Source organism: Trachypithecus francoisi, unplaced genomic scaffold (genome assembly GCF_009764315.1).
Source record: "Trachypithecus francoisi isolate TF-2019V2 unplaced genomic scaffold, Tfra_2.0 Lachesis_group1, whole genome shotgun sequence".
Taxonomy (NCBI): domain Eukaryota; kingdom Metazoa; phylum Chordata; class Mammalia; order Primates; family Cercopithecidae; genus Trachypithecus; species Trachypithecus francoisi.
Genome location: NW_022681454.1, coordinates 3,558,962 through 3,581,337, shown reverse-complemented (window position 1 = coordinate 3,581,337; position 22,376 = coordinate 3,558,962). Strand labels below are relative to the sequence as shown.

At 61.0% G+C, this 22,376-nt stretch overlaps 1 protein-coding gene across 8 annotated transcripts in view; it reads right to left on the bottom strand.

The window, feature by feature from the left end:
• The window catches only part of DOK7 (docking protein 7), a 37,380-nt gene extending 17,437 nt beyond the window's left edge, over window positions 1-19,943 (bottom strand). For 3 of the 8 annotated variants that reach the window (XM_033213582.1, XM_033213583.1, XM_033213586.1), the window contains exons 1-3: window positions 19,425-19,942; window positions 9,544-9,774; window positions 6,477-6,677 (exon numbers count right to left, since the gene is read on the bottom strand). In XM_033213582.1, coding sequence (XP_033069473.1) covers window positions 6,477-6,677; window positions 9,544-9,774; window positions 19,425-19,605 — 613 coding nt within the window. In that variant the 5' untranslated portion in view covers window positions 19,606-19,942. Of the gene's footprint in view, window positions 1-6,476; window positions 6,678-9,543; window positions 9,775-19,424 lie in introns of all 8 variants that reach the window. The other 5 variants (XM_033213590.1, XM_033213585.1, XM_033213584.1 and 2 more) reach the window with 5 other exon arrangements.
• Between the last annotated feature and the right edge of the window lie 2,433 nt (window positions 19,944-22,376).

The window sequence follows — 22,376 nt, the reverse complement described above, 5'->3', positions numbered from 1 at the left end:
GCCGTCCCCACCTTTCACCCCCTACATCTCCACCCAGGAGGCTGCCGTCCCCACCTTTCACACCCCTACATCTCCACTCAGGAGGCTGCCGTCCCCACCTTTCACACCCCTACATCTCCACCCAGGAGGCTGCCGTCCCCACCTTCCATACCCCTGGCCACCTAGAACACCCCTGACCTTTCCAAACTCAGGTCACATGATGACACCTTTCATGATGCTTTTCTTGGCCCCTGGCCCCCTTCAGTCCCCTGACCCCGACAGCCCCTCTGTGATGCTCTCATGGCCGCCTCCTCTGGGGGCACAGCCCCGTCTGCTGCTGTCCCGGCCACCAGGCTGAGCACCTTGCTAGCAGGGAGCCTGAGCTGTCTGTGGTCTCAGTGCCCAGCCAAGCACCCATAACCAGGAGACCCCCAGTGCTCAGCCTTGGGTGGAAGGAAATAGGTGAGAGGCTACTGACCCCGCCCCGCCCTTCCCCAACACAGCGTGTGCATGTTCCCTGTTTGCCTGTGTGTTTGGGGAAAGGGGGGAAGAACAGGGCCTGCCCCATTTTGCTGTATCACATAGCTGTGGCCACAGCAAAGCCAGCCACTCGCTTCCCCTACCCCTGCCCTCCGAGGCTGCCCCTTCTCGAGAGGCTGGTCCACTCCCTCCCTGGAATCAGGGCCAGCCAGTAATGGCTCTGGCATAAAGGGGCACGAGGGATGCTCTCCCAGCCCTGCCCCAAGACCATCAGAGGCCTGGCAGCTTCTGCTTCTGCCCCCTTGGAACCTATTGAGAAGCCCAGGCTGTCCTATCAGAGGGTGAGGTTCCTGGAGGGAAACTGAGGCAACCCAACCAACAGCCGACACAGCATTTTCCTGGGCCTTTGGGCCCCACCATAGCCAAATGCCACTGCCTGAGGGACCCCAGGCAGCACCCCATGGGGCAGAGTTGAGCTGTCCCCACTAAGCTCCGTCCAGATCCCTGGCCCACAGAATCGCCAGCCAGGGAACAGCCGCCAGCCGCTGGGTGTGGGAGGGTTTGTCACACCGCAGGAAACAGCGTGGGAGACACAGAGAAGCAGGACAGAGTCAGCAGGATGCAAGCAGAAGGCCACGGCCTGCGGGGCTCAGGGCAGCTCCCACTCCGGACAGAGACTGGGGTTGCTGAGCTGCAGGCAAACCTCACCCACGTTACAGTCGCACCTGCTTCCTAAGAAACATGTCTCCAGTGAAAAAGCTGCTGCACTGACTCCAGGACTCACTGGCTTGAGAAAGGAAACGCTGTTTCACGCAGACCTTCAGTGAGCCAATTAGATCTAAGACGGTTTCTATTTGAATAACCTCGAGTGCTCTCGTGGCTGCCCGTTGATGTCAGAATCTTAAGTGCTCAGAATCCCAGCTCCTCAGGGAACAAACATCGGGGGGACCAGGGTGTCCCGGATTGCTCATGCCAGGTAGGCGTAGGCAGGACTGAGAAGTCTTGATAACATGACCTCAGCCCTCCCCATCCCCAAGGTGGCAGCTTCTTGTGCACTTGAGAGTGGCCCCACCTGGTGAGTCTCGGACGGAGGAAGGCCTGGAGCCTGGCAGTGGGTGTCAGCTCCTACCCCTCTTCTGCCCTCCTGAAGCAGCCCCAGTCCAGGGGCACAGCTCTAGAAGGTCCCCCTTCCTGGGCCGCCCCTCCTCCCCTTGTCCATCATCACCACCTTCTTAACATTCCTGGAACCCACAAGGCTCCCACCCCTCATCCAGGCAGCTGCTGCCTGGGGCAGCCTCGCCCTCCATCATCTGGACCACAACCAGAACCTTCTCTGGCCCCTGTCAGCCTCTTCCTCCATGCTCATCTGCACCCTGGGGTCCACATTAGCATACGAAACACTTCCCCCGCTCAAGCACCTTCAGTGGCTCCCTGCTACTCTGAGACAGTGATGAAAATGCTCGCGAGTCCAGTTAGCCAACTCTCTACAACCCAGCCCTGTCTCCTCCTCCTCCTCTACCCTCACGACTCCTATCCCCACCTAACAGGGCTCCTACACAGCTCTTCAGGACACCCATTCATGCTCAAAAATGTCGGAAGTGCCTTTTCACCTCTCTCCACCCCTTACCCTCTGACAGCTGAGCTAACTCCTATTCACCCTGCAGACGTCCCCTGAGACTCACTTCTCCAGAGAGCTTCCCCCAATGCCCCAGCCTGGGGTCTGTGCCCCTCCCAGCTCCCCTCCCACCCTCTGAGGACTGAAAATGCCTCATTCAGTCTCATGCAGGCTCTGAGGCCCAACCATCTGATCCCTAGACCCAGCGCCCGACCAGGAGAAGCCACTGAAGGCATTCTCTGCTGCCCCAGCGCCGGGAACTGAGGCCAGGGCTCCAGCCAGCTGGGTCCAGGCTGCCTGCCAGGCTGCAGTGGCCAAAGACGGCCGGCAGGGGGCTCTCCAGAGCTGGGCAGATGCAACGTTCACATAGCAAGAGCCTCCTAGTTGGGGTTTTCAATTTTTACTCTTTTTTATTTATTTTTTCCTTTTTGAGACAGAATCTGGCTGTGTTGCCCTGGCTGGAGTGCTATGGCAGGATCTTGGCTCACTGCAACCTCCAACTCCCGGGTTCAAGTGATTTTCCCACTTCAGTGCCTGGAGTAGCTGGAATTACAGGTGTGTACCACCACACCTGCCCAATTTTTGTATTTTCAGTAGAGACAGGGTTTCACCATGTTGACCAGGCTGATCTCAAACTCCCGACCTCAGGTGATCCTCCCGCCTCAGTCTCCCAAAGTGCTGGGATTACAGGCATAAGCCGCCATGCCTGGCCACATTCTTGACTCATTTTTAAAAGTCAAAATGAATTTCAAATGCTCCTGGTGGCCCCCAGAGGCTGGGTGAAGAGGCAGATGTGGTCCTTGGACTGGACCCAGCTGGAGAGAGCAGGTAAGGGGGGAAAAGGGAAGCTTCCATTCCAAAAGCTTCCATTCGCCCTCAAGGCCCAGCTCAAATGTCCCCCTGCCCCTCCAAAGCTCTCCCTTCCTGGACTCTGGGTGGGCTCACCCTCTCCAGGGCCCACTGCCCTCTGCTGCAAGCTGAGCCTGTCCCGGGGTGAGTGGCCCTCTCTGCATCACTCTCCACCACGCACATCCGTCCCTGCAGGTGGGGCCCAGTCACTTGCCCGTGTGTGAGGCTGGAGCCCACAGCCCTGAACTGTCCATAGACCGTCGCCTGCCACGTCTCAAGTGCGCTCAGGCCAAGCTCCGGGAGTCCACACTACAGGCCCATGACCAACAGAGATGGGAAATTGGGCCACACTGGGGACCCAGAGTTGCTGTCACCAAGCCACCTCCTGTCCCATTCTGAACAGGCAACTGTCCACAGAGAGACCTCCGCCCCCAGGCACCAAGCCCAGCCAGGCCTGTCTCCACCCGACCCCCAGCAGGGCCCCCATGATGCCATGCCCAGCATCTCAGGGTGAGTGAGGCGTCGCCTTGGGCCGGGGTCACCCTCTCTGCTGTCTGCGGAGCTGGCTGTGGCGGGGCCGAGTGAGGCCATTCTGAGGCATCGGGGACCAGGCTGGGACCTGTCCCTGGGGAAGGAGGGAATGTGGATTTCCTACACCCAAACCTTCCAGGGCCTTCCCACGATGCCAGCCCAGCTGTGACCTCCAGACTGAATGTGACAACACCCACAGACTACTGGGATCCAGATTCTGGATCCTTCTCTGTCCCAGTGGCCCTGGTTGTGGACCAAATGGTGGCCCATAAAATGTGTTCACATACCAGAACCTGTGAACAGGGGTCTCTGTGGATGGAACTGAGGATCTCGGGATGAGGTCATCCTGGGTCATCCAGGGGGGCCCTAAGTCTGGGGACTGCAAGAGACAGAAGAGGAGGCCCACGCAGGAGCCAGCAGGCGCAGGGATCGGAGCAGCACAGCCACGAGCCGAGGCCGCTGGGGCCACCAGAGGCTGGAAGGGGCAGGAAGGACCTTCCCATGGGTCCTCCCCAAGAGATTTTGGAAAAAGCTGACCCTGAGGACCCCTTGATTTGGGGCTTCTGGCCTCCAGGCTGCAGAAGGAACCCATTCTGGACACTTGGCCCTCTCTTGGGGGCCATCTGCTACCGAAGCCCCAGGAAGCTGATGCCGCAGCCCCTGGACCACCCGAGTTGCCGGCTCGCTCCCACAGGAGGCCCTGGGTTGCCCACGCGTGCCGCAGATGCCCTGTCCCTCCAGCCACACGGCCTGCACTGCGAACACCATCACTTGGCCGAGTCTAAGACCCAGCCTCAACCACCCAGGGTGGTGGCCATGCCACCTATCCAGGAGGATAGAGCCTAGCAGGGCCTGCTGGGGACAGGGATGGGCGACTCGGCCAAGCCTTCCAGCCTGGTCTCCAGAACCCACCTGCCCTACGGGGTGTGCAGCCATCGGTGACGGAATTCCCAGAGCCCTTCCTCTCTCAGGCCAGGGTCCCACCGGGGACGGGAACATTCGGCACTGAGCTGCAGAGGTGGGTTCTGTGGGGCCAACCCCCATTTGTGAGTTCTGTGTGGCCAGCCCGGTGTGCAGGTTTGCAGGTGGGGCTGCTCTAACACCTTGCCCCGGGGAGGCAGCAGCAGGACAGACGGCCCCACAAGAGTTCACCCTGGCTTTTGAGCAGCCCGGGAAAACAGCACAGCAGCCTCGCCCTGGGGGGAAGCAGAGCCCAGGTGTGGGACTGTTTACCAGCGGAAAAGGGGCCACCCACACCTAGGCAGGGACGTGAAACTCCACGGCCTCAGAGGAAAAACATCCAGTGGCCCCATTCCATTATGGCCCAGACAAAATAAGCAGGTCTCCAAGGACCCGGGTCCTCCTGCCGTGCCCCAGCTTAGAGGGTAAGCACACGGCGCCAACCCGGCCAGCTGCCTGCCTGTGCCAAGGAATTCCACAGACAGAAAGGAAGGCATGGGTCCCCCCCTCCAGGCACCCCCAAATCTAGCACACCACAGACGGGACAGGCTGCCTGTGCCAGGACAACTAGAGCCTGCAGCTCTGGCTTCCCACGCGACAGAGGACAGGGACGCTGGGTCCAGTCACTGTTTCCGGCCACTGCCAACCCACTCCCCAGCGGCTCCTGAAGCCCCCGTGCTGAACCTCCAGCCTGTCGCAGGGGGGCCTGGGGGCCCATCCAGCAGATGGGACCCCGACAGGTGTCCTAGCTTTCCTGGGAACCACCCCCACCCCCCACACCAGCCCACAGCTGGTGTGGGCAGCGACTCTGGCCATCCATACTGGCTGTCCAATTCTGGAGGGGCCAAGGCCCTTTGGACTCTGGCTATGGTCCCTGCCAGCCCCAGGGGCCGAGACTCTGGGCCAGCTCTGCCCCGTGTGCCCCTGCAGCTGGCTGTGTACGCCCCCTGCCTCCGTGGAGCCTGAGCCTTGCCGCCCTGTTCCCCTTTCAAGAGTCAGATGTTGTCTCCTCAAAGGCCCCAACAGGGCTGGCTCCTGCCGCAAGACCCACTGGGTTTGCTCCCAGCACCCAGCACAGAAGGTGGTGTAACATGGCACCCAGATGGGCTTGCGCCCGTGCCCCAGCTGGCCTTTGCAGGATGAGGTCCCAAGCGGCCAGCGTGGCCTGTGTTGTTGCCTGCATTTGCTCCACCCAGACATCCAGGCTCCACCAGAGCCCCGGCCAGTGTGAGCCAGTGTGAGCGCCGGCCAGTGTGAGCCAAGGGCTGTCCCTCAGTCCTCTCAGCCCCACACCAGGCCCACAGGAGGCCCCTCTGCCCGCCACCAGCCCAGCCAATGAGCAGCTGCCCCTCCAGAGGGAAGAGAGGAGGCGTCACGCCCTCTGCGGGGACTGCAGGTCCACAGGGCAGCCTGGCACATCTGCACCCAACATGGGAGAAAGTGGAGGGGTCGCTGGGACAGCCCGCTCCTCCAGCAGCCCTCAGACTTTCTGGGGAGGGCTGGGTGCCTTCCTGCTCCCATTTCCCGCACTCCCCTGCCTGAGGGCAGCTCTCAGGCCTTCTCACGCCCAAAGGACTCAGGCCATCCCCACCCACGGCCTGGCCACCTCACTGGGGACATTCGGGCAGCTCTGGGTGACCCACAGGCAGGGCGGTGGGCGTGTCCACCAGGAATTCTTGGTCCAGGAATGTGTTTTCATGGTGCTCATGCGGGAGCTCACGCTCCCTGCTGCTAAATGCATTTGTTCTTTGTTTTGTCCTTTTCATGAAATCTGGATATGAGCGGCTCTGAGGCTCTGTGGTCTCGGGCCCCTCCTCCCATCCCCATACTGTCTCCCTGCAGTGAGGAAGAGGAGAGGCAGCTGAGGCCCCATACTTGGCACTCCACACGGAGGGTCCTGCGGGCAGAGGACCTCGGACATGGAGCGTGGGGAGACGCCATCCACCTGCTGGACATGCCAGCAGGCCGGCCTGCACGCGGGGTCGGGAGGCCCGAAGCCAGCAGTTCTCGGGGGAAGCGGGGGTGCTGCCGCTGCCCAGTGAGCCCATGCATCCGTACTTACAGTACCCACACCTGGTCCCGCCTTCGAAGATGAATCCGCTCGGCACAGCCCCATAGCGCCGGAGGTCGGACAGCTTCCACTGCCCCGTGACAGCCGGGGGGATGTCCCTGGCCAAGACGAGGATGTCATTGCAGAGGTGCAGGGTGGCCGGGCCGCTCTCCAACTTGGTGCCTGGAGCCACTGTCACATGGAACCTGTGCACTGTGGGCAGGTGGGGTGAGAGGGCATCATAGGCAGGAGGGGCGAGAGGGCATCATAGGCAGGAGGGGCGAGAGGGCATCGCAAGAGGAGGCAGCAGGGGACACTGCGGGCGGGTGGGGCAAGAGGACATCATAGGAGGAGGCAGCAGGGGCAGGGACTAGGCTGGGGCAGCCACCCAGGTGTCAGCCCGGGAGGCAGCGGTGGCAGGATGAGCAAATGGCTCTCCCCACAGCCCCGAGGTGGCCGGGCTCCAGGGGGCCGCACTTGTCTCCTCCCCATCCTCCCAGGAACTACCTTTGTTCAGGTGCAAGCAAGTCCCAGAGGGGCCTGACCTCGGACCTCCGCCTCCCTCCCCTCCCACCACAGAGCTGCTGGGGAGGACAGGGCTGGTGAGTGCCCTGGCTGGGCTCCCGCCCCCAGCACCTCCTCTCCAGAAAGTCTCCCTCCACAGCTGCGTGGCCCCATCACAGAAGGGGAAACCGAGGCTCAGGGACCCCCAGCCTCCAGTTAGGGTGTGGAGAGTCTGGGGTCTGCATCGAAGCCCCAGCCTGGTCACAGGAACCTCAGGACACCACAGGCCTCTCTCCATCCAGGTGGCCATTCACCCAAACCCTAAGCACTCCCGTGACTCTGCCTAGGCCCCTGCCTCTGAAAGCCTCAGAGAGGACAGTGGTCCTGAGTGCTGTCCCCACCTCCCCCCTCTTCCCAGGTCAGCACCCCAGGCAGTCAGCAGCCTACCCACCAGGGGCCCCACCTGCTCCATCTCCAACCCCCAGAGCCAAAGGGACCCCTGTTTCCATCCCACCTCCCACTCCTCTGCCTCCTCCACCTGCTCCAAGCTGTGGCCTTGGGTGGATCCTTGTCAGGCCATGTTCTTTCAAGATTAAGCTGCCTGGGCAGTGCCCAGTGGCCTCTGTGCGATGGCCCTGCCCCAGCAGATGAAGGAAGCAGAGCCATGCTGCTGAGCCAGGCTGGAGGGAACCCCCAACGGAAGAACTTTCTGGAAAGTTCTGGCAGTTCTCTCCTAGTGTCTCCTTCCCCTGCGCCCTCCCGCAGAGCTGATCGCACCTCCTCCCACTAAGCCCCCAGCTTCTCTCCCCTTCAGTGGAGCAGGAGGGGCTGCTGCCCTGGTGCCAAAACTGGGGGAGAGAGACACTCACCTCCAAGGCCAAATAACTCAGCCATCAAGGGCCAGGATATTTTAATCAATAGTTTAAAAAGTAAAGTTAAGCAGAGTCCATGCTAATCAAAATAGCAAGTTTTTTCGTGTTTTTATTTTTTAATTTTTAATTTTTTTTTTTTTTTGAGGTGGAGTCTCGCTCTGTTGCCCAGGCTGGAGTGCAGTGGCGCTATCTCGGCTCACTGCAAGCTCTGCCTCCCGGGTTCTCGCCATTCTGCCTCAGCCTCCCGAGTAGCTGGGACTACAGGTGCCCACCACCACACCTGGCTAATTTTTTGTATTTTTTTTTAGTAGAGACGAGGTTTCACTATGTTAGCCAGGATGGTCTTGATCTCCTGACCTCGTGATCCACCCACCTCGACCTCCCAAAGTACTGGGACCACAGGTGTGAGCCACCGCACCCGGCCGTGTTTGTTTTTCTAAGACAGGGTCTCACTCTGTCTCCCAGGCTGGAGGACAGTGGTGCAACCTCAGGTCACTGCAACCTCCACCTCCCGGCTCTTTTTTTTTTTTTTTTTGAGATGGAGTCTCACTCTGTTGCCCAGGCTGGAGTGCAATGGCACAATCTCAGTTCATTGCAACACCACCTCCCAGGTTCAAGTGCTTCTCCTGTCTCAGCCTCCTGAGTAGCTGGGATTACAGGTGCATGCCACCAGGCTAATTTTTGTATTTTTAGTAGAGACAGGGTTTCACTATGTTGGCCAGGCTGGTCTCGAACTCCTGACCTCAGGTGATCTGCCCGCCTTAGCCTCCCAAAGCACAAGGGTTACAGGCATGAGCCACTGCGCCTGGCCATCATTTTTGTATTATTAGTAGAGACAAAGTTTCACCACTTTGTCCAGGGTGGTCTCTATGTCCTGGGCTCAGGTGATCTGCCCACCTCAGCCTCCCAAAGTGCTGGAATTACAGGTGTGAGCCACCACATCTGGCCTAAAATAGCAAGTTTTTAAAGCGAGGGCAGCTAGGGCTGCTGGGATTATTGGGTGGGTGCCAGTGTAGGACCAGGACTGACTCGGCTGACATTCTACTGTTTTGCTCATTATGGGTTTTGTGGCACTGATTTGGTTTCTTAGGAGATGCAGGATTATGCTTGCTCTGCTGCTGAGTGCCCAGGCCCCATCACCACCCACCTCTGCTCAGAGCCCCAGGGCAGCTCAGCCCCCACAGGCACCCACTGGAAGCCCCTGTAGGGCTGGGACTGAGGTTCCACCTCTGCCAGGGCCAGCTCCGCAGGGGAGCACTCCCTTCCGCTCTCTCTCCCTCCCTCTGTTCCCACCCCTCCCCTCCCTCCCGTCCTGTGTGGGGGAAGCTAGGGTAGGACCACCCAGCCTGGGGCTCTCCTTCCTACCCAGGCTCTGGGCTTCACTGTCCAGTCTGGGAAGCAAAGGGCAGAGCTTTGGGAGACCACATCCCTCCAAAGGCCACCAGCTTGGGTTAAAGGCTCCACTTGTAACTAACGGTCAGGCTAGGGAGCTCCAAAGACACCATAGCCCAGCAGACTCCACCTCCCAAACCCTCTTGGGCACCCCTAGGCTGGAGCTCAGTCCACTCTAAGGCACCCATGGATGTCCCATCTTCCTGCACGGTTCCCTGGAGCTGCTCCTGCCTCTGCAGCCCACATTGGTGAGGGGCCCTGGCACACCTGAGCAGGGAGCCCTCTGCCTGGCCCCGGCCCCAGTCACTCACCCTCGCCTAGCGCATAGCGGATCCGGGCGTCCCACGCACACATGGCCTCGTGGCTGTCGAAGCCCAGCATGACGGCCTGGGACAGGCAGACGATGGCCAGCGTGTGGGCCAGGCCTTCGTAGGGCAGGCCGGGGTCCAGCCCGCAGATGTCCTCTAGCGTCAGGCTGCTGCGCTCCCGCAGGCCCTTGGAGCGCTCCGACTTGTCCTTGTAGACCAGCATCAGCAGGCAGTCTGCAGGGAGCGCGGCTGTCAGGGACGCCAGCCAGCACCGCCTGCCCGCGCCCTTGGTGTCCCCAAGGAGGCCGTGACAGTGCAGAGACCCGGACTGGGGGCATGACTTCAAGCCAGACACTCAGCCATGCCAAGGCTTCGACTCCTGGCATACAAAATGGGGCGATCCCCTCCCACTGCAGGACCCACAGGCCGCAAGAGCAGAAACAAACCCAGAATATTCATGTCTGTGCCCGGCCCCCAACGCTGGCTACCATGACTGGGTTCCGGAGCTTCACCAGCGGATTCGCCCTGTCCCAGGCCCTGGAGCCCCCCGGGCCACACTGAGGCCTGCAGTGTCTGTGGTCAGGGGTTTGGGGGCCCAGCGTGGGGCCTGCCCGGTGGCTATGGCCTCCTGCCCTGGTTCTGCCAACCTGCCCCTGCCCTGCCGCCCTGCCAGCCACACCTGTGCCCGCTCCCTGCTGCCTCAAGACCCACCGCCCCTCCTGGTTCCTTTAGTTCCCAGGGTGTGGCTGAGCTTCAGCCCCAGGGAGTCGGGGAGGTCAATGGGCCGTGGGTCCCCCTACCATCCACCCGGCCACTGCCCAGCACACCAAGCCCTGGTTTCTTCCTTGGCTGCTGGGGACCTGCCTGCGTTCTGCCTCCCGGAGCCTCCAGGGCAACTTGGGTCCCCGTCCCCACCCCCACGTTCCCATTTTCCAACGTCACTGTCACCACAAGCAACTAGCAGGTGCCGTCCACTCCGCCAGGTGCAGTTCGAACCCAGCACAGCACTGTCCCTGTGTGGCCTTGGGCGAACCACCTGGCCCGGGGACACTCCTGTGAATGGCAGGGGCAGCAGGTCTGCCCGAGAGAGCAGAGGACGGCGCAGGCAGACTCCCGGCCCTCCCGGCACCGCTCCAGGCTTGACCACCAGCCTCCTCCCACCTAGGCCCCGGCGGCTGGGCCCCAGGATACCCAGCTTCGGCGAGGGTGTAGGTTTTGGGGCCTCATGCAAACACCCCAAATTCCTGTGAGCATGCAGGAGGGGATGGGGGAGAATGTCCCCGAAGAGGATTGCAGAATGATGTGTCCTCTGAAGCTCTGAAGAGTGGGTGCTCACTCTTCACACAGGCCCCGCAAAGCCACGTGACAACCAAAATCCCAGATGAATTCGACTCAGACCCTCATTTTTGCAATGGAATCCGGAGCAGACATGGTGCTCAGCTTCCCTCCCCAGCTGTGCCCACCTCCCCAGGCCACATGGCCACAGCCCGCAGAGCCAGGGGGGCCTGTGTGACCACGGGGGCCAGCGGTCAGCAAGCTTCCTCTGCAAGGGGCCAGAGGGCAAGCATGCAGCTTTCAGGGCCACACAGGCTCTGCAGCCACTACTCAGCAGCGCCACCCGTGCTGGTGAAAGCAGCCTCAGACCGTCTGTGGATCCACAGGCGCAGCTGCATGCCAGGAAACTCGATTCACAAAAGCAAGGCGCAGTGTGGGCGCAGCGACAGGACGTTCACTTCCCATTGGAGGATCCGTCCGCAGTGTCTGAAACATTTACAGCTAGAAAAAAGCCAGGCATTCCCAATTTGAGAAAGAAGCCCCCTCATCCCTGCACCCACAGAACTCCGCCTGCCCTTTCCAGACAATCTCCTGCCCCGCTGTGGAAACTCCAAGGCAGAAGCAGGACGCCTGCCCCAGAGAGAGAAATCAAACATGGCGGCATAATTGGAATTTGCCATAACAGCAGTGTCCCCCAAATGCGTCACCAGAGCACCCAAGAAATGACGGCGTGTGGGAACAGCACGAACATGGGGGTGGCTCCGCGTGGGACGGGGACCCCAGGGCTGCCTGAGCCTGAGGACGGCCCGCAGCCCCCGACTCTGTGGTGCACCACAGCCTCCACCACAGTTGAAGTGTGTTGTGAGATCGCTGCAGGGGCCTGGGCCACCTCTGCCTCGGGGGACCTTAAAAAGCTCAACCACATCCATGTGGAGAGTGGCAGAAACTTCCACTGAGGATAATCACAGCCCACACAGAGCACCCCTTCACACCCTTCCCCTAAGGGGCGAGGCCCCTGGAAATCCCTGCTCTGATCTTCCAGCCTCGTGGCCCTGGGCTCTTGGCCTCAGTTTTCTCATCTGTGACCTGGGGACAGTGGCAGCCCCACCTGCAGCAATGCCATAAGGACCATCTGCAGGAAGGTGTGGAGGCCCTGCATGCAGTAAGTGCTCAATACATGCTTGCATATTCAGGTACACGTCTGTCTGCATTACCAGCTGTAAGGCCAGGCTGGCTTCCCTGCAATCTGGCTGCCCATGCACAGAGGGACCAGGTGACCCATGGCTCACCCCCAGTACTCAGCAAGGGGCACACACTGGCCAACCATCCGCCACCTTCCACCTAGAGGGCCTCAGCCTCCTTGGAGCCTTGGTGGTCTGATCGCCCAGAAGCCAGGCAGAGACCTTTCCTCCCCTGTGGCTCTGCTCTGTGACGATGGCACCTTGGCCACACCCTGGCAGACAGCTCTGGCACCTGTTGACAACCAGTTCATGTCATTGCCCCCAACCTGCGCCTCCTTTGTTCAACAAGTTACATTCCCAATAATCCAGTCAGGACTGGGGTCAGGAGCTTGCCTGGAAAGAGCCCGACATCACCCTTTTGGCTTTACCGGGCTTAAAGTCTCCATTACGATACTTAGCTGGAAAGCAGCCACAGATGATGCGTGTGAGAATGGCTGTGAGCCAATAAAACTTTATTTACAAAAACAGGTTCTGGCGGGAATTGGTCCAGAGACCACAGTGAGCCGACTCCTGGCTGAGAGTTGAATTTGCCACGATGGCTTTTCACACCTTCCAGGAGCCAGCCAGCCCCACCCTAGACGTCTGCACCTGCCAGGTTGGTGGTGGGGAACGTGCTGAACCCATGCTCGACCCTCAGACCTTTTTCCGATTCACGGACGCCACCCCTCAGCCTGTCTGATTTTTCTGGACTCTGTCTACAAAAACAGACTCACACCCTGTAACTTGGCAACGCCTGAGAATCTAGGAGCGCTTACATGCGGGGGGCTAGGCGTGGCCACTCGCGACCCCGGAACCTGTATGTCCTTATTTGGGAATGGGGTCTCTGCATACGTAATCAAGGTCAGGATCCTAGATTATCTGAGTGCAGCAGCAAGTGTCCTTGTAAAAGGCAGAACAGGAGGAACAGACACAGGGAAGGTCACCTGAATGGGGACGGAGGCAGGGACTGGAGCGCTGAGGCCACAGCCAAGGGACGCCTGTGTCCAGCAGGAGCTGGGAGAGGCAGGAAGGAGCCCCTCTGGGAAGCTCAGAGGGAGTGTGGCCCTGCGGCCCCCTGGACTGCAGAGCTCTGACTCCCAGCGCTGAGAGGGCGAATTCTCGTTGTTCGAAGGCCCAGCTGTGGTGCTTTACTCTGTTGGCCACAGGAAACTGATGACCACCCAAGTCACCGATTTCATTTTCAAACACGAACAGAAGCGGGGAGGTCAGAGCTGGGGGCCGACTCACCCCTCCTGCCTGGCGGAAGCTTCTCCGGCAGCTGACGCCCACCCCCTCATGCTCAGGCCACCCCTCCCCATCACGGACAATAAATTGATCCTGTTTTTAAAGCGCATCTCGAGATGAGTGCCGGGGGCAAAACGCTGCAGGAACTGGCACCAGAGAGACGGAAACTCCAGGCCCAGGGCTGAGACCAAGCCAGGTCAGGTCCAGGACACCAGAGCCCCAGGACGCAGCGGCTCTCCCTGGGACACAGCACATGTGCCGAGGAGACGCGGGGCTAAGGGACTCAGGAGCAGATGGCCACTGGCCAGCTCCCCAGGGGCTAGGCCCAGAAGGCCCCAGCCGCACCCTCCCAGGAGGCCTGGGCACCCGGGGGTCTCTCATCCAGCGGCTGAGGAACCACCATCAGCCCCGCCCTCCCACCCTCCGGCTGCTCCGCACTCTTGGGCATTGGCTGCAACCTGGCCAGGGAAGGCTTTTGCAGGACTTGGAGGGTTCCCGGGGCTCTGGCAGGCAGCACTGGGCTGGGTGGGGGGCACCGGGTCATGATGGTGAAAGAAGACAAACAAAGAGGAGACACCAAGAGAGGCCAACCAAGGCACAGAGACCAACGTGGAGCAAGCAGGCACACATGCACACTCACACACACACTGATACACACAGACATGCATACACACACACTCATACACACAAGCACCCACAGGCACACACACTCATAAATGCATACTCATACACAGGCACGCACATACATGCACACACGCAGGCACAGTCATACACATACACTCATGCACAGGCACGCAAACTCATACACAGACACGCACACACATACACTCATACATGCACACTCACACAGACACGCACACACACACATACATGCACACACACACAGACACGCACACACACACAGACACGCACACACACACATACACGCACACACACACATACACGCACACACACACATACATGCACACAGGCACACTTATACACACAGACATGCACACACTCATACACGCATATGCACAGGCACACACATACATGCACACATACACAGGCACATGTACACTCACATGCACACACACATGCACACAGGCATGCGCACACACACGCACATGCACTCATACACACAGGCAAACGCACACTCATACATGAACACGCAGGCACACATACATGCACACAGGCACACTTATACACACACAGGCACACACACTCATACACACATACAGACAAGCACACACATACACAGGCACACTCATACACGAACACTCAGGCACACACACTCATGCACACACAGGCACACTCATACATGCTCACATGCATGCACACACTCATACACGTCCATTCACACACAGGTGCACACACTGATGCACATCCATGCAGACACTTGCACACACTTGCACACACAGACACATGCACACAGACAGGCATTTGAGCTCACACACACTCGCACATACACACAGGTATTCACACACATGCGCACACGTGCACACATAGACACACTCCCACACACAGGTATTCACATGCACGTGCACACACACGTGGGCACAGACATGTACTTGCACTCATTCTTGTGCGCACACACACAAACGTGCACTCATGCACTCACTGCTGGGGTCTGAATCTGAAATTCTGGTGTTGAAATCTTCACCCCCAAGGCGATGGGTTAGGTGGTGGGGCCTTTGGGAGGCGATAAGGTACTCAGGGTGGAGCCTCAAGAATGGGACCAGTGCCTGATGAGAGGACCCCAGGGCATTCCTCCCCCTACACCATGTAAGGACAGAGAAAGCACCATCTATGTAGCAGGACATAGTCCTCACCAGACACCCAGGACACGGTCCTCACCAGACACCTAGGCTGCCTTGATCTTGGGCCTCCAGCCCCCAGAACTGTGAGCGATGACTGGCTGTCTGAGCCGCCCAGGCGGTGGCATTTGCTAAGAGGCGCCTGAGCTAAGACAGCCACACAAGCACACACTCACACACTCTTACACACCCAAATGCTCACACTTGCTCCTACGTGTACACGCTCCCACGGTGTGTACAGGTGCACATGTGCATCCTCACACACACACACGCACACGCACGTGCACACACGCTCCCCCTGAGTCCACCTCCACAGCCACAGGGGAATGAGGCATCCAGGATGAGCCCTGGGACTTGGGTGGGGGAGGGACGCCTGGGGACCCTTCTGGGGTGGGGGCTGGGGTCGGGGGGCTTTCCTGGACACGTGGGGCTGAGAAGCCCACCAGATGTCAGGCGGCAATGCACACAGGCAGTTGGACGCAGGCGTCTGGAGATGTAAAAATAACCGTGGAGTCATGAGCACACGGAAGGCCTTACAGCCAGGGTGGAGAGCCGGGGAGGGCGGGAGGGGAGAAGGAGGAGGGGGAGAAGCCACAGGGAAGATGGAGCGAGCAGGCGTGGTGGCCCAGGGAAGGCAGGGGCACGTGCGGGCCAGGGACATAGTGGGGGAGTCCCCGCCCACACTGAACACGATGGGAGTCCGCAGAAGTGGCTGTGGGACAGCCCTTAAAGGTCACAGTGACCTTGAGGCCGTGTCCTTAGCAATGCAGGTGGTAGCAGCCTGAGGGGACCCTACTGGGGGTGCAGCAGCCTGGAGCCGTGCCCAGAAGCTGGGCAGGGGCGAGGGGGGCCGCCATCAACCAGGCTGGCCTGCTGGTGCCTCCTCAGACCAGGCCACAGCCAGGACACACGGGACCAAGATCCAGTGCCTAGCCCCGGCCCCATTCACAATCTGGTTCAGGAAGGAAACATGAGGGCGCCCCTGCCTGGCACAGGTGTTGGAGGTGTGGTGCAGGTGGGCCCCCCAGACATCACCAGGGGCAGCCCAGGACGAGGCTCCGGATGCCAGGCCCAGGCCCTCGCGCCCACCTCTCCATTGCCCTCAAGAGCCCTGTGAGTGGCGGAGGATGCAGGCAGGGAAGCAGCCTTCCCAAGTCACCGTTTCCAACTGTGGAGCTGAGAGCTGAACCCCGGCTCTCTGATTCCCTGTCCTGAGGCGGGGGCTGAGGGAAACTCACCCTGTTCTTGATGTTTCTATGGGGAGAGGATAACTGGCCACCACCCATGCCCAGTCTTCAGCCCGGAGCTGGGATGTCAGCCCCAGTCCCTTGGGGAAGGAGGCAGAGGCACAGGAAATCCACCGCCAGGAGGCTCTGCTCAGGAAGGGCAGACCCAGTTTCCACCCCCGGCCCCTCGTTAGCAGCGCTGCCCACTGTGGGGGGCATGGCCCCAGCACAGCACCAGCTGTGGGGCAGCTCTGGGGCCTATGGGGCACCTGCCAAGGGGCTCCTGGCTCCTGCGCTGTCTCCGTGGGGTCCCTCCTGCAGGACGGGCTCAGTCCCACCAGGCTGCCTTTGAGGGCGACGCGGAAAAGGGGACCCTGCCCTCCGAGAACTCAGCATTAGAACCAAGAGCAGGGATGGGGGAGACTAAGCAAGCACCCAGTCGTCAGCCTGGGGGCAGGTGCGGAACTTCCAGCCAGCTGCGGGGGGTAAGGTTTGGGCTGTTTGCGGGGAACTGGGCTCTGCCCAGCAGTCCGTGTCTTGGGCCAGATTCCTCGGGTTTCTGTGTCTCAGCTTCCCTTCCATGGTGACTGCAAGACCCTGCCAGCTCCACAACTCGGGCCCTCCCGGTAGATTTTCTGAGCTGGATGAAGCCCCCAGGGACAGCCCCTGTGGGAAGCGGGTCCCTCCAAGCGTCTGGCCCGGGGCCACACCCTCCACAGGATGTCAAGAACAATTGCCTTGCCACCCCCAGCCGCTGCGCCAGGGAGGAAGAAGAGAGGGGCTGGGCCAGGTGCTGGTGTGCTGGGTCACCAGCAGAGAGTCCTGGGCCACAACTGGACACAGACACCCTCCTCCCCCGGGGCCCTGCCCAGAAGGGGATGCACACACACATCCTGCAGTCAGGACGCAGTGGAGACCTTGAGGAACGCAGTCCCACTGCAGGGCACCCTACAGTCCCACACCGTGGCAGACGGCCCGACATCCACTGGCCATGCCGGGGCACTGGCTGCGCTACCCTTTGATAAAAGGTGTTTCCCTTTTGTTCGCTAACTAAACTTTGCCATAAGAGAAAGACGTGCTTATGATTGAGAAAAACACAAGGAGGAGAAAGGTGCCAGTGGAAAAGGTGCACATCTGGGCCCTTCCCAGAAGGAAATCACCGCTGGTAACAAAAAGAACCCTACCTGTCTTACAAGGAAGCAGACAGGACTCTTTCTCTCTCCCTCACACCAAGAGTGCTGTCCGCTCCTCCAGGGCTGGGGCCTGCTCCCGCCAGGCCAGGCCCATCCACAAGGGAGGTGGTCTCCAACGCTGAGCGGGAAGGCAGCTGGGTGAAGGCAAAGGGGGCGGCATCCAGGGAGGCTCATGAGGGCCAGGAGGAAGAGGCATCAGGGTCTCTGAGCAGAGAGGAGGTGCCAGGCTGGCCTGGTCAAGGTGGGGAGGTGGGCGTGAGAACTCCGCTCTGTCCCATCGCCTCATCTGACTGACCTCTGGGCCACCCCACAGGGTTTCCGTTTCAGTCCCAGGCTGCTGGAGTGACCAACACAGAAAGCAGGTGTCCAAAGCAATGGGTCCCAGGCCAGGGAGTCAGTGGGTGCTAGGCACATCTGGCCGTAAGGCTCAGAATGCACATCCACCCAGAGGGGGCAGGGCACCTTCCACTACCCCACATCACCTCCCACGCCAGTCCCACGAGGCTGCAGATCTCAACTGCGCGGGATACGAGGTGACCCAGCAGACGCTCGGGAGCCACCACGTTCACCTACAGACTCACAGATTGTCCCACCTGGGGGACCCATTGCCAGCTCCCATCACTCCACTCAGGCACTCACCAGGCCTGGGGAGCACACCCTCTTGAGGCTGGCAGGCCCTGCCCCCTGAGACTCTCTGATCCCGAAAGAAAAGCCTCCCAAGCGGGACAAAGACCTCTCCCACAATGCTCCTCTTGGGCTGCTGTCCCGCGTGCCTTCCTGGGCTGTGGCCTCTCTGGTCTGCACCGGCTCCAGCCCAGCACCATCCACCCATCAAACACCACCTGCCCCACCACAGCCCTGGCCCAGCCACAGCTGACCAAAGCCTGTCGTCCGCCGCAGCCTGGCAGGGCCTCTCTGCCCAGACCCCACCCCTTCCTACACCAGGTCCCCTGCAGCCCCGGAGGACAAAGACACCCTTCCAGGCTCTGATGGTGCCCTCACAGCTCCAGGCAGGGGGTCTGGGCACGGAGGGCTGAGTGAAGTGACTGGTGTGCAGCCCAGGCCCTGCAAGAGGAGGTGGAGGCAGGCAGGAAGTGCCTTCCTCCAGGACCACCTGAGGTCCTGCAGAGGGGACCCAGGAGGGAACCCTGCTCCACACCCTCCCTGGGAGACACAGACACCCCTCCTGGATGACGCTCTGGCAGGCCTATGGTGTACAGCCCCCCGGTGCACGCAGGCTGAGCATCCCACCCAGACCCGGGCCTGGCCGGCTTCACCGCACCTGTCCTCTGGAGCAGCTGCAGGCCCAGCTCAGCCCTCCCCACAGGCCCGGCGCTGCAGGCGGCCTGGGCTGCCAGACCTGGGGGCTCCGTGTTGACCCTCCCCAAGCTGGGGTACTGGCTTAGGGCAGAGACAGCGGGGGACCCCTGCCTCCTCCCAGAGGACTGTTCTCCCAGCAATATGGCAGTCACTACCCCACCTACCCCGCCACAGCCCAGCCTCTCCTCTGCCTGCGAGGGGCCCAGGGTCAGCGCCCACCCACACAGCACCCCTGGAGGCTGGGTTCCGGGACCCTGCTCTGAGCGTTTCCACAAGCAGAGCTCAACCCTCAGGCACGTGGGGTTTTGCTTCTGGGGTACCCCTTGCTGCTCTGCTGGGGGGCTCAGGGCCTGCATCCCCTCCGCCTCCAGGGCCACCAGGCAGCCCCCGGGCCTCAGTCTGCCCTGCTGGAAAGAGGGTTCTTCCGTCCGGGCCCCCACTGCGCTCCCAGGGGCGCCGTGGGGTCCGGGGTCCGCGCGGGGCTCTCCGGTTTCCCGGCGGGGTGACAGCGGCGGCGATTTCGGGCGAGCTAGCATTCCTGCCGGGGGGGCCTCGGTACCCGGGTCACTAGGGCCCCCGCGCCCACCGTCCCCCGCCCGCCCCGCTCACCTGCCACGGGCGACGGCTTGCGCAGCACCAGCCACCTACTCTTCCACTGCGGGGACAGGGGGGAGTGTGAGCCGCCGCCCGCGCCCGCGCCCCCCCGCGCCCCCGCCGCGCCCCGACCTTCTTGCCGTCCCGCAGCTTGACCTGGCCCTCCACCAGCGCCGCCTCGGTCATCTTCTGTCATGGTTCCGCGCCGCCGCGCTCGCCCCGGCGCCCCAGCCCAGGGTCACTTTCAAAATAGCTCCCAGGGCCCTGGGCTGGGCCAGGAGGGCGGGCCCGCGGGCAGGGCGGCGACACCGGCGACTCCAGGGCCGGCGCGGGCGGGGCCCCTTCTCCTGCGGGCGGCTCCCCCACCCCCACGGGCCCCTCTGGCCCCACCGTCCCGGGGCGGCCGCCGGAGCCCCCCGCCCTCCGGAGCAAGCGCACCATCTGGGCTCAGATGCCCGGACCAGCGCCTGCGGGGCTCGGGCGGGGACTCCTTTTTCAAAAAGCAGAGATAACCACCCAGCAGAAATTGGCCCCGCTCTGGGCACTGCTCCCGACTTTAAAGCTGGTCTTCAACCAATCCGGCCTCCCAGACTGGCATCTGCCTCTCCCACCACCCCAGGGGTCACCACACACCCCCACAACAGACTGGGCACAGGCAGCCCAGGCCTAGGACACTCTCATGTCCCCAGGCTTCCCCCACACTGAGGTGACCCCTCCCCAGACAGACAGTAGGGGTCCGGGAGCCCTGGCAGCCTCCATCTCTTCCTACATTTCTGTTCCCATTAAAAGGATGCAGGGACCCCAGTGCAGGTGGGTGGGTTCAGGACCCACAGTGCCACCTCAATGCCTCTAGTCTCCACCTCTTCTGTCCCATCCCCAGAGAAGAGCAGGCCCTGGTTAGGCCAGCCTGGTCCGACGGGTAGGGGAGCTGCCCGCTTTGTAAAGGACCTGCCAGCAGCCCTTCCAGCTGGGTGGTTTGCATTTCTGGACTCCCCCTCCTTGACCCTGTGGCTCCAGTCCAGCTGTCCCCAAGCTCTGGCCTGGGCATTAAATGTTACATCCAGGTTCTTCTGGAGAGAGGTCATGTGCTTTGGGGGCCCTGGCAGGTCCGCCCTTTGGGTGTCAGCCCCTTCCAAGAGACGGCCTCCACCACCCTGGGGTCAGGGACACCCAGAAGATACGGGAACAGCAGTGGGGAGGGGCGATGGTGCCCCGGAAAATAAGCACGTGGACAAGCAGTGAAACTCCGTCCACATGCCCCACCCCAGACCCCATCCTCACGGGGCTGACGGTTCTCGGGGGAGAAGAGGGAAGGGGTAGACAGTGTCCTGTTAGGGACGAGGCATCTTCATTTCATCCCATCCAGACCCTAGGCTGGGCTCTGTCTGCCTTGTACTGAAGAGGAAATGGAGTCAGGGCAGTGTGAGGCCTTACAGCCAGTACTGAGCCACATGGACTGATCTGAGAGCAAGGCTCAGAGGCATCGGGAGCCCTGGGCACCCCCCCACCACCACCCCTGTGATCTAAGAGGCAGGTCTCAGGTGGGCCACAAGGGTTGGTTCTGATGCTTTAGTGATGTCTGGGCAGGGCCTCACACAAGGCAGGGGACACCAAGCCCAGGAAGCAGATCTTTGCAAACCCTGCCCACCCCTGCAGTCACCTGTGCAGCCACCAGCCGCCTTCCGCAGAACAGTTGCTGGGCCACAGAGCCCCATTCATGCTCCCCACACATCCCAGGCCCCCAAGGGGCTGGCCCAGGACAGCCGGTGGGGAGGCGGGGGCGGCTGGGGCTGTAGCCACAGACACATCCGCTGCCCTGGGCGCCTGGCACTTGCTCATCCCTGCAGGGAGGGACAGGGCCCCACTGCATTCCTGAGTGCTGGCCTGGGCCCAGGCTCCTGCCATGCCTGGCAGTTGCACCTGCTCCCACACAGCCTGGAACACACAGGATGCCGGAGGGCAGACAACTCCCTTCTCTGCTCCATGCGGCTCCAGGGCTGCTGAAAGGTGGGGAAAGCTTCCTGCAGGAGGAGGAGGTGGCCTGGCTACCACTCCCAGACTGACCGAGAGCTCTGTGACCCTGGGCAAGCTCCTGCCCTGCTCTGTGCCTCAGAAGTTATAGCCAGAAGTTTCCCCAGAAGTTATAGTCAGGGTTGCTAGTTGCAGATGGAGAAATAGGCTGGCCGCTGAGCAGGAAGGGGTTGATTGGAAGCAAATTAGGTCTCCAAGAACCAAGGGGAAGGCTGGAGAGCTGGTGGGCAGTGAAAGCAGAGCCACATCCTGAGACAGGAGGACACCGTAGCCCAGCCCCACAGCACAGCTGGGCTCTACACGAGGGGTAGGGCCACCATCTTCAAAGGAGCCCACAGTCTCAGGTCACAGCTGCACCCCTGACTGACCACAGACAGAGCCATGCTGCTGCTGGACACTGTGGCCAGGGAAACTGCCATCTCTGCCAGACCCCGTTGCCATGGTGCATTGCTGCCCACCAGTGGCTCTGCAGCCAAGGGACCTGTCCCTCACTAGCCACACCATCTTTAGCCACCATGTGATCTTACTGGTCTCAGATTCCTCTTCTACCTTGATACTGTGATGAGCCCCCAGTGAGATGATGTCCATGAGCATCTTTCAAAATGATCCGGGGTTTTCCAAGGGGATTCCAAGGGGATGATGGGGACCAGGGGTGGGCTGCTTTGTCTTGCATCTCTAAGTGGCCTGGTGTGTGGGAGAGAAACAAGTCAGCTGAGCATGGCAAACACTGTGCGCTGTGGTCATACCCGTTTCTGCATCCTTATTTCCCAGTACCACCCCCCCTGATCAGGTAAGGCTATACGAGTGAGTTCTGGCCAGTAAGGCATGGGTGGAAGGGGTGACCAACACTTCTGGCCTGCCCATAGGATGCCTGATATGGTTTGGCCGTGTCCCCACCCAAATCTCATCTCAAATTGTATTAATATTAATAGCTCC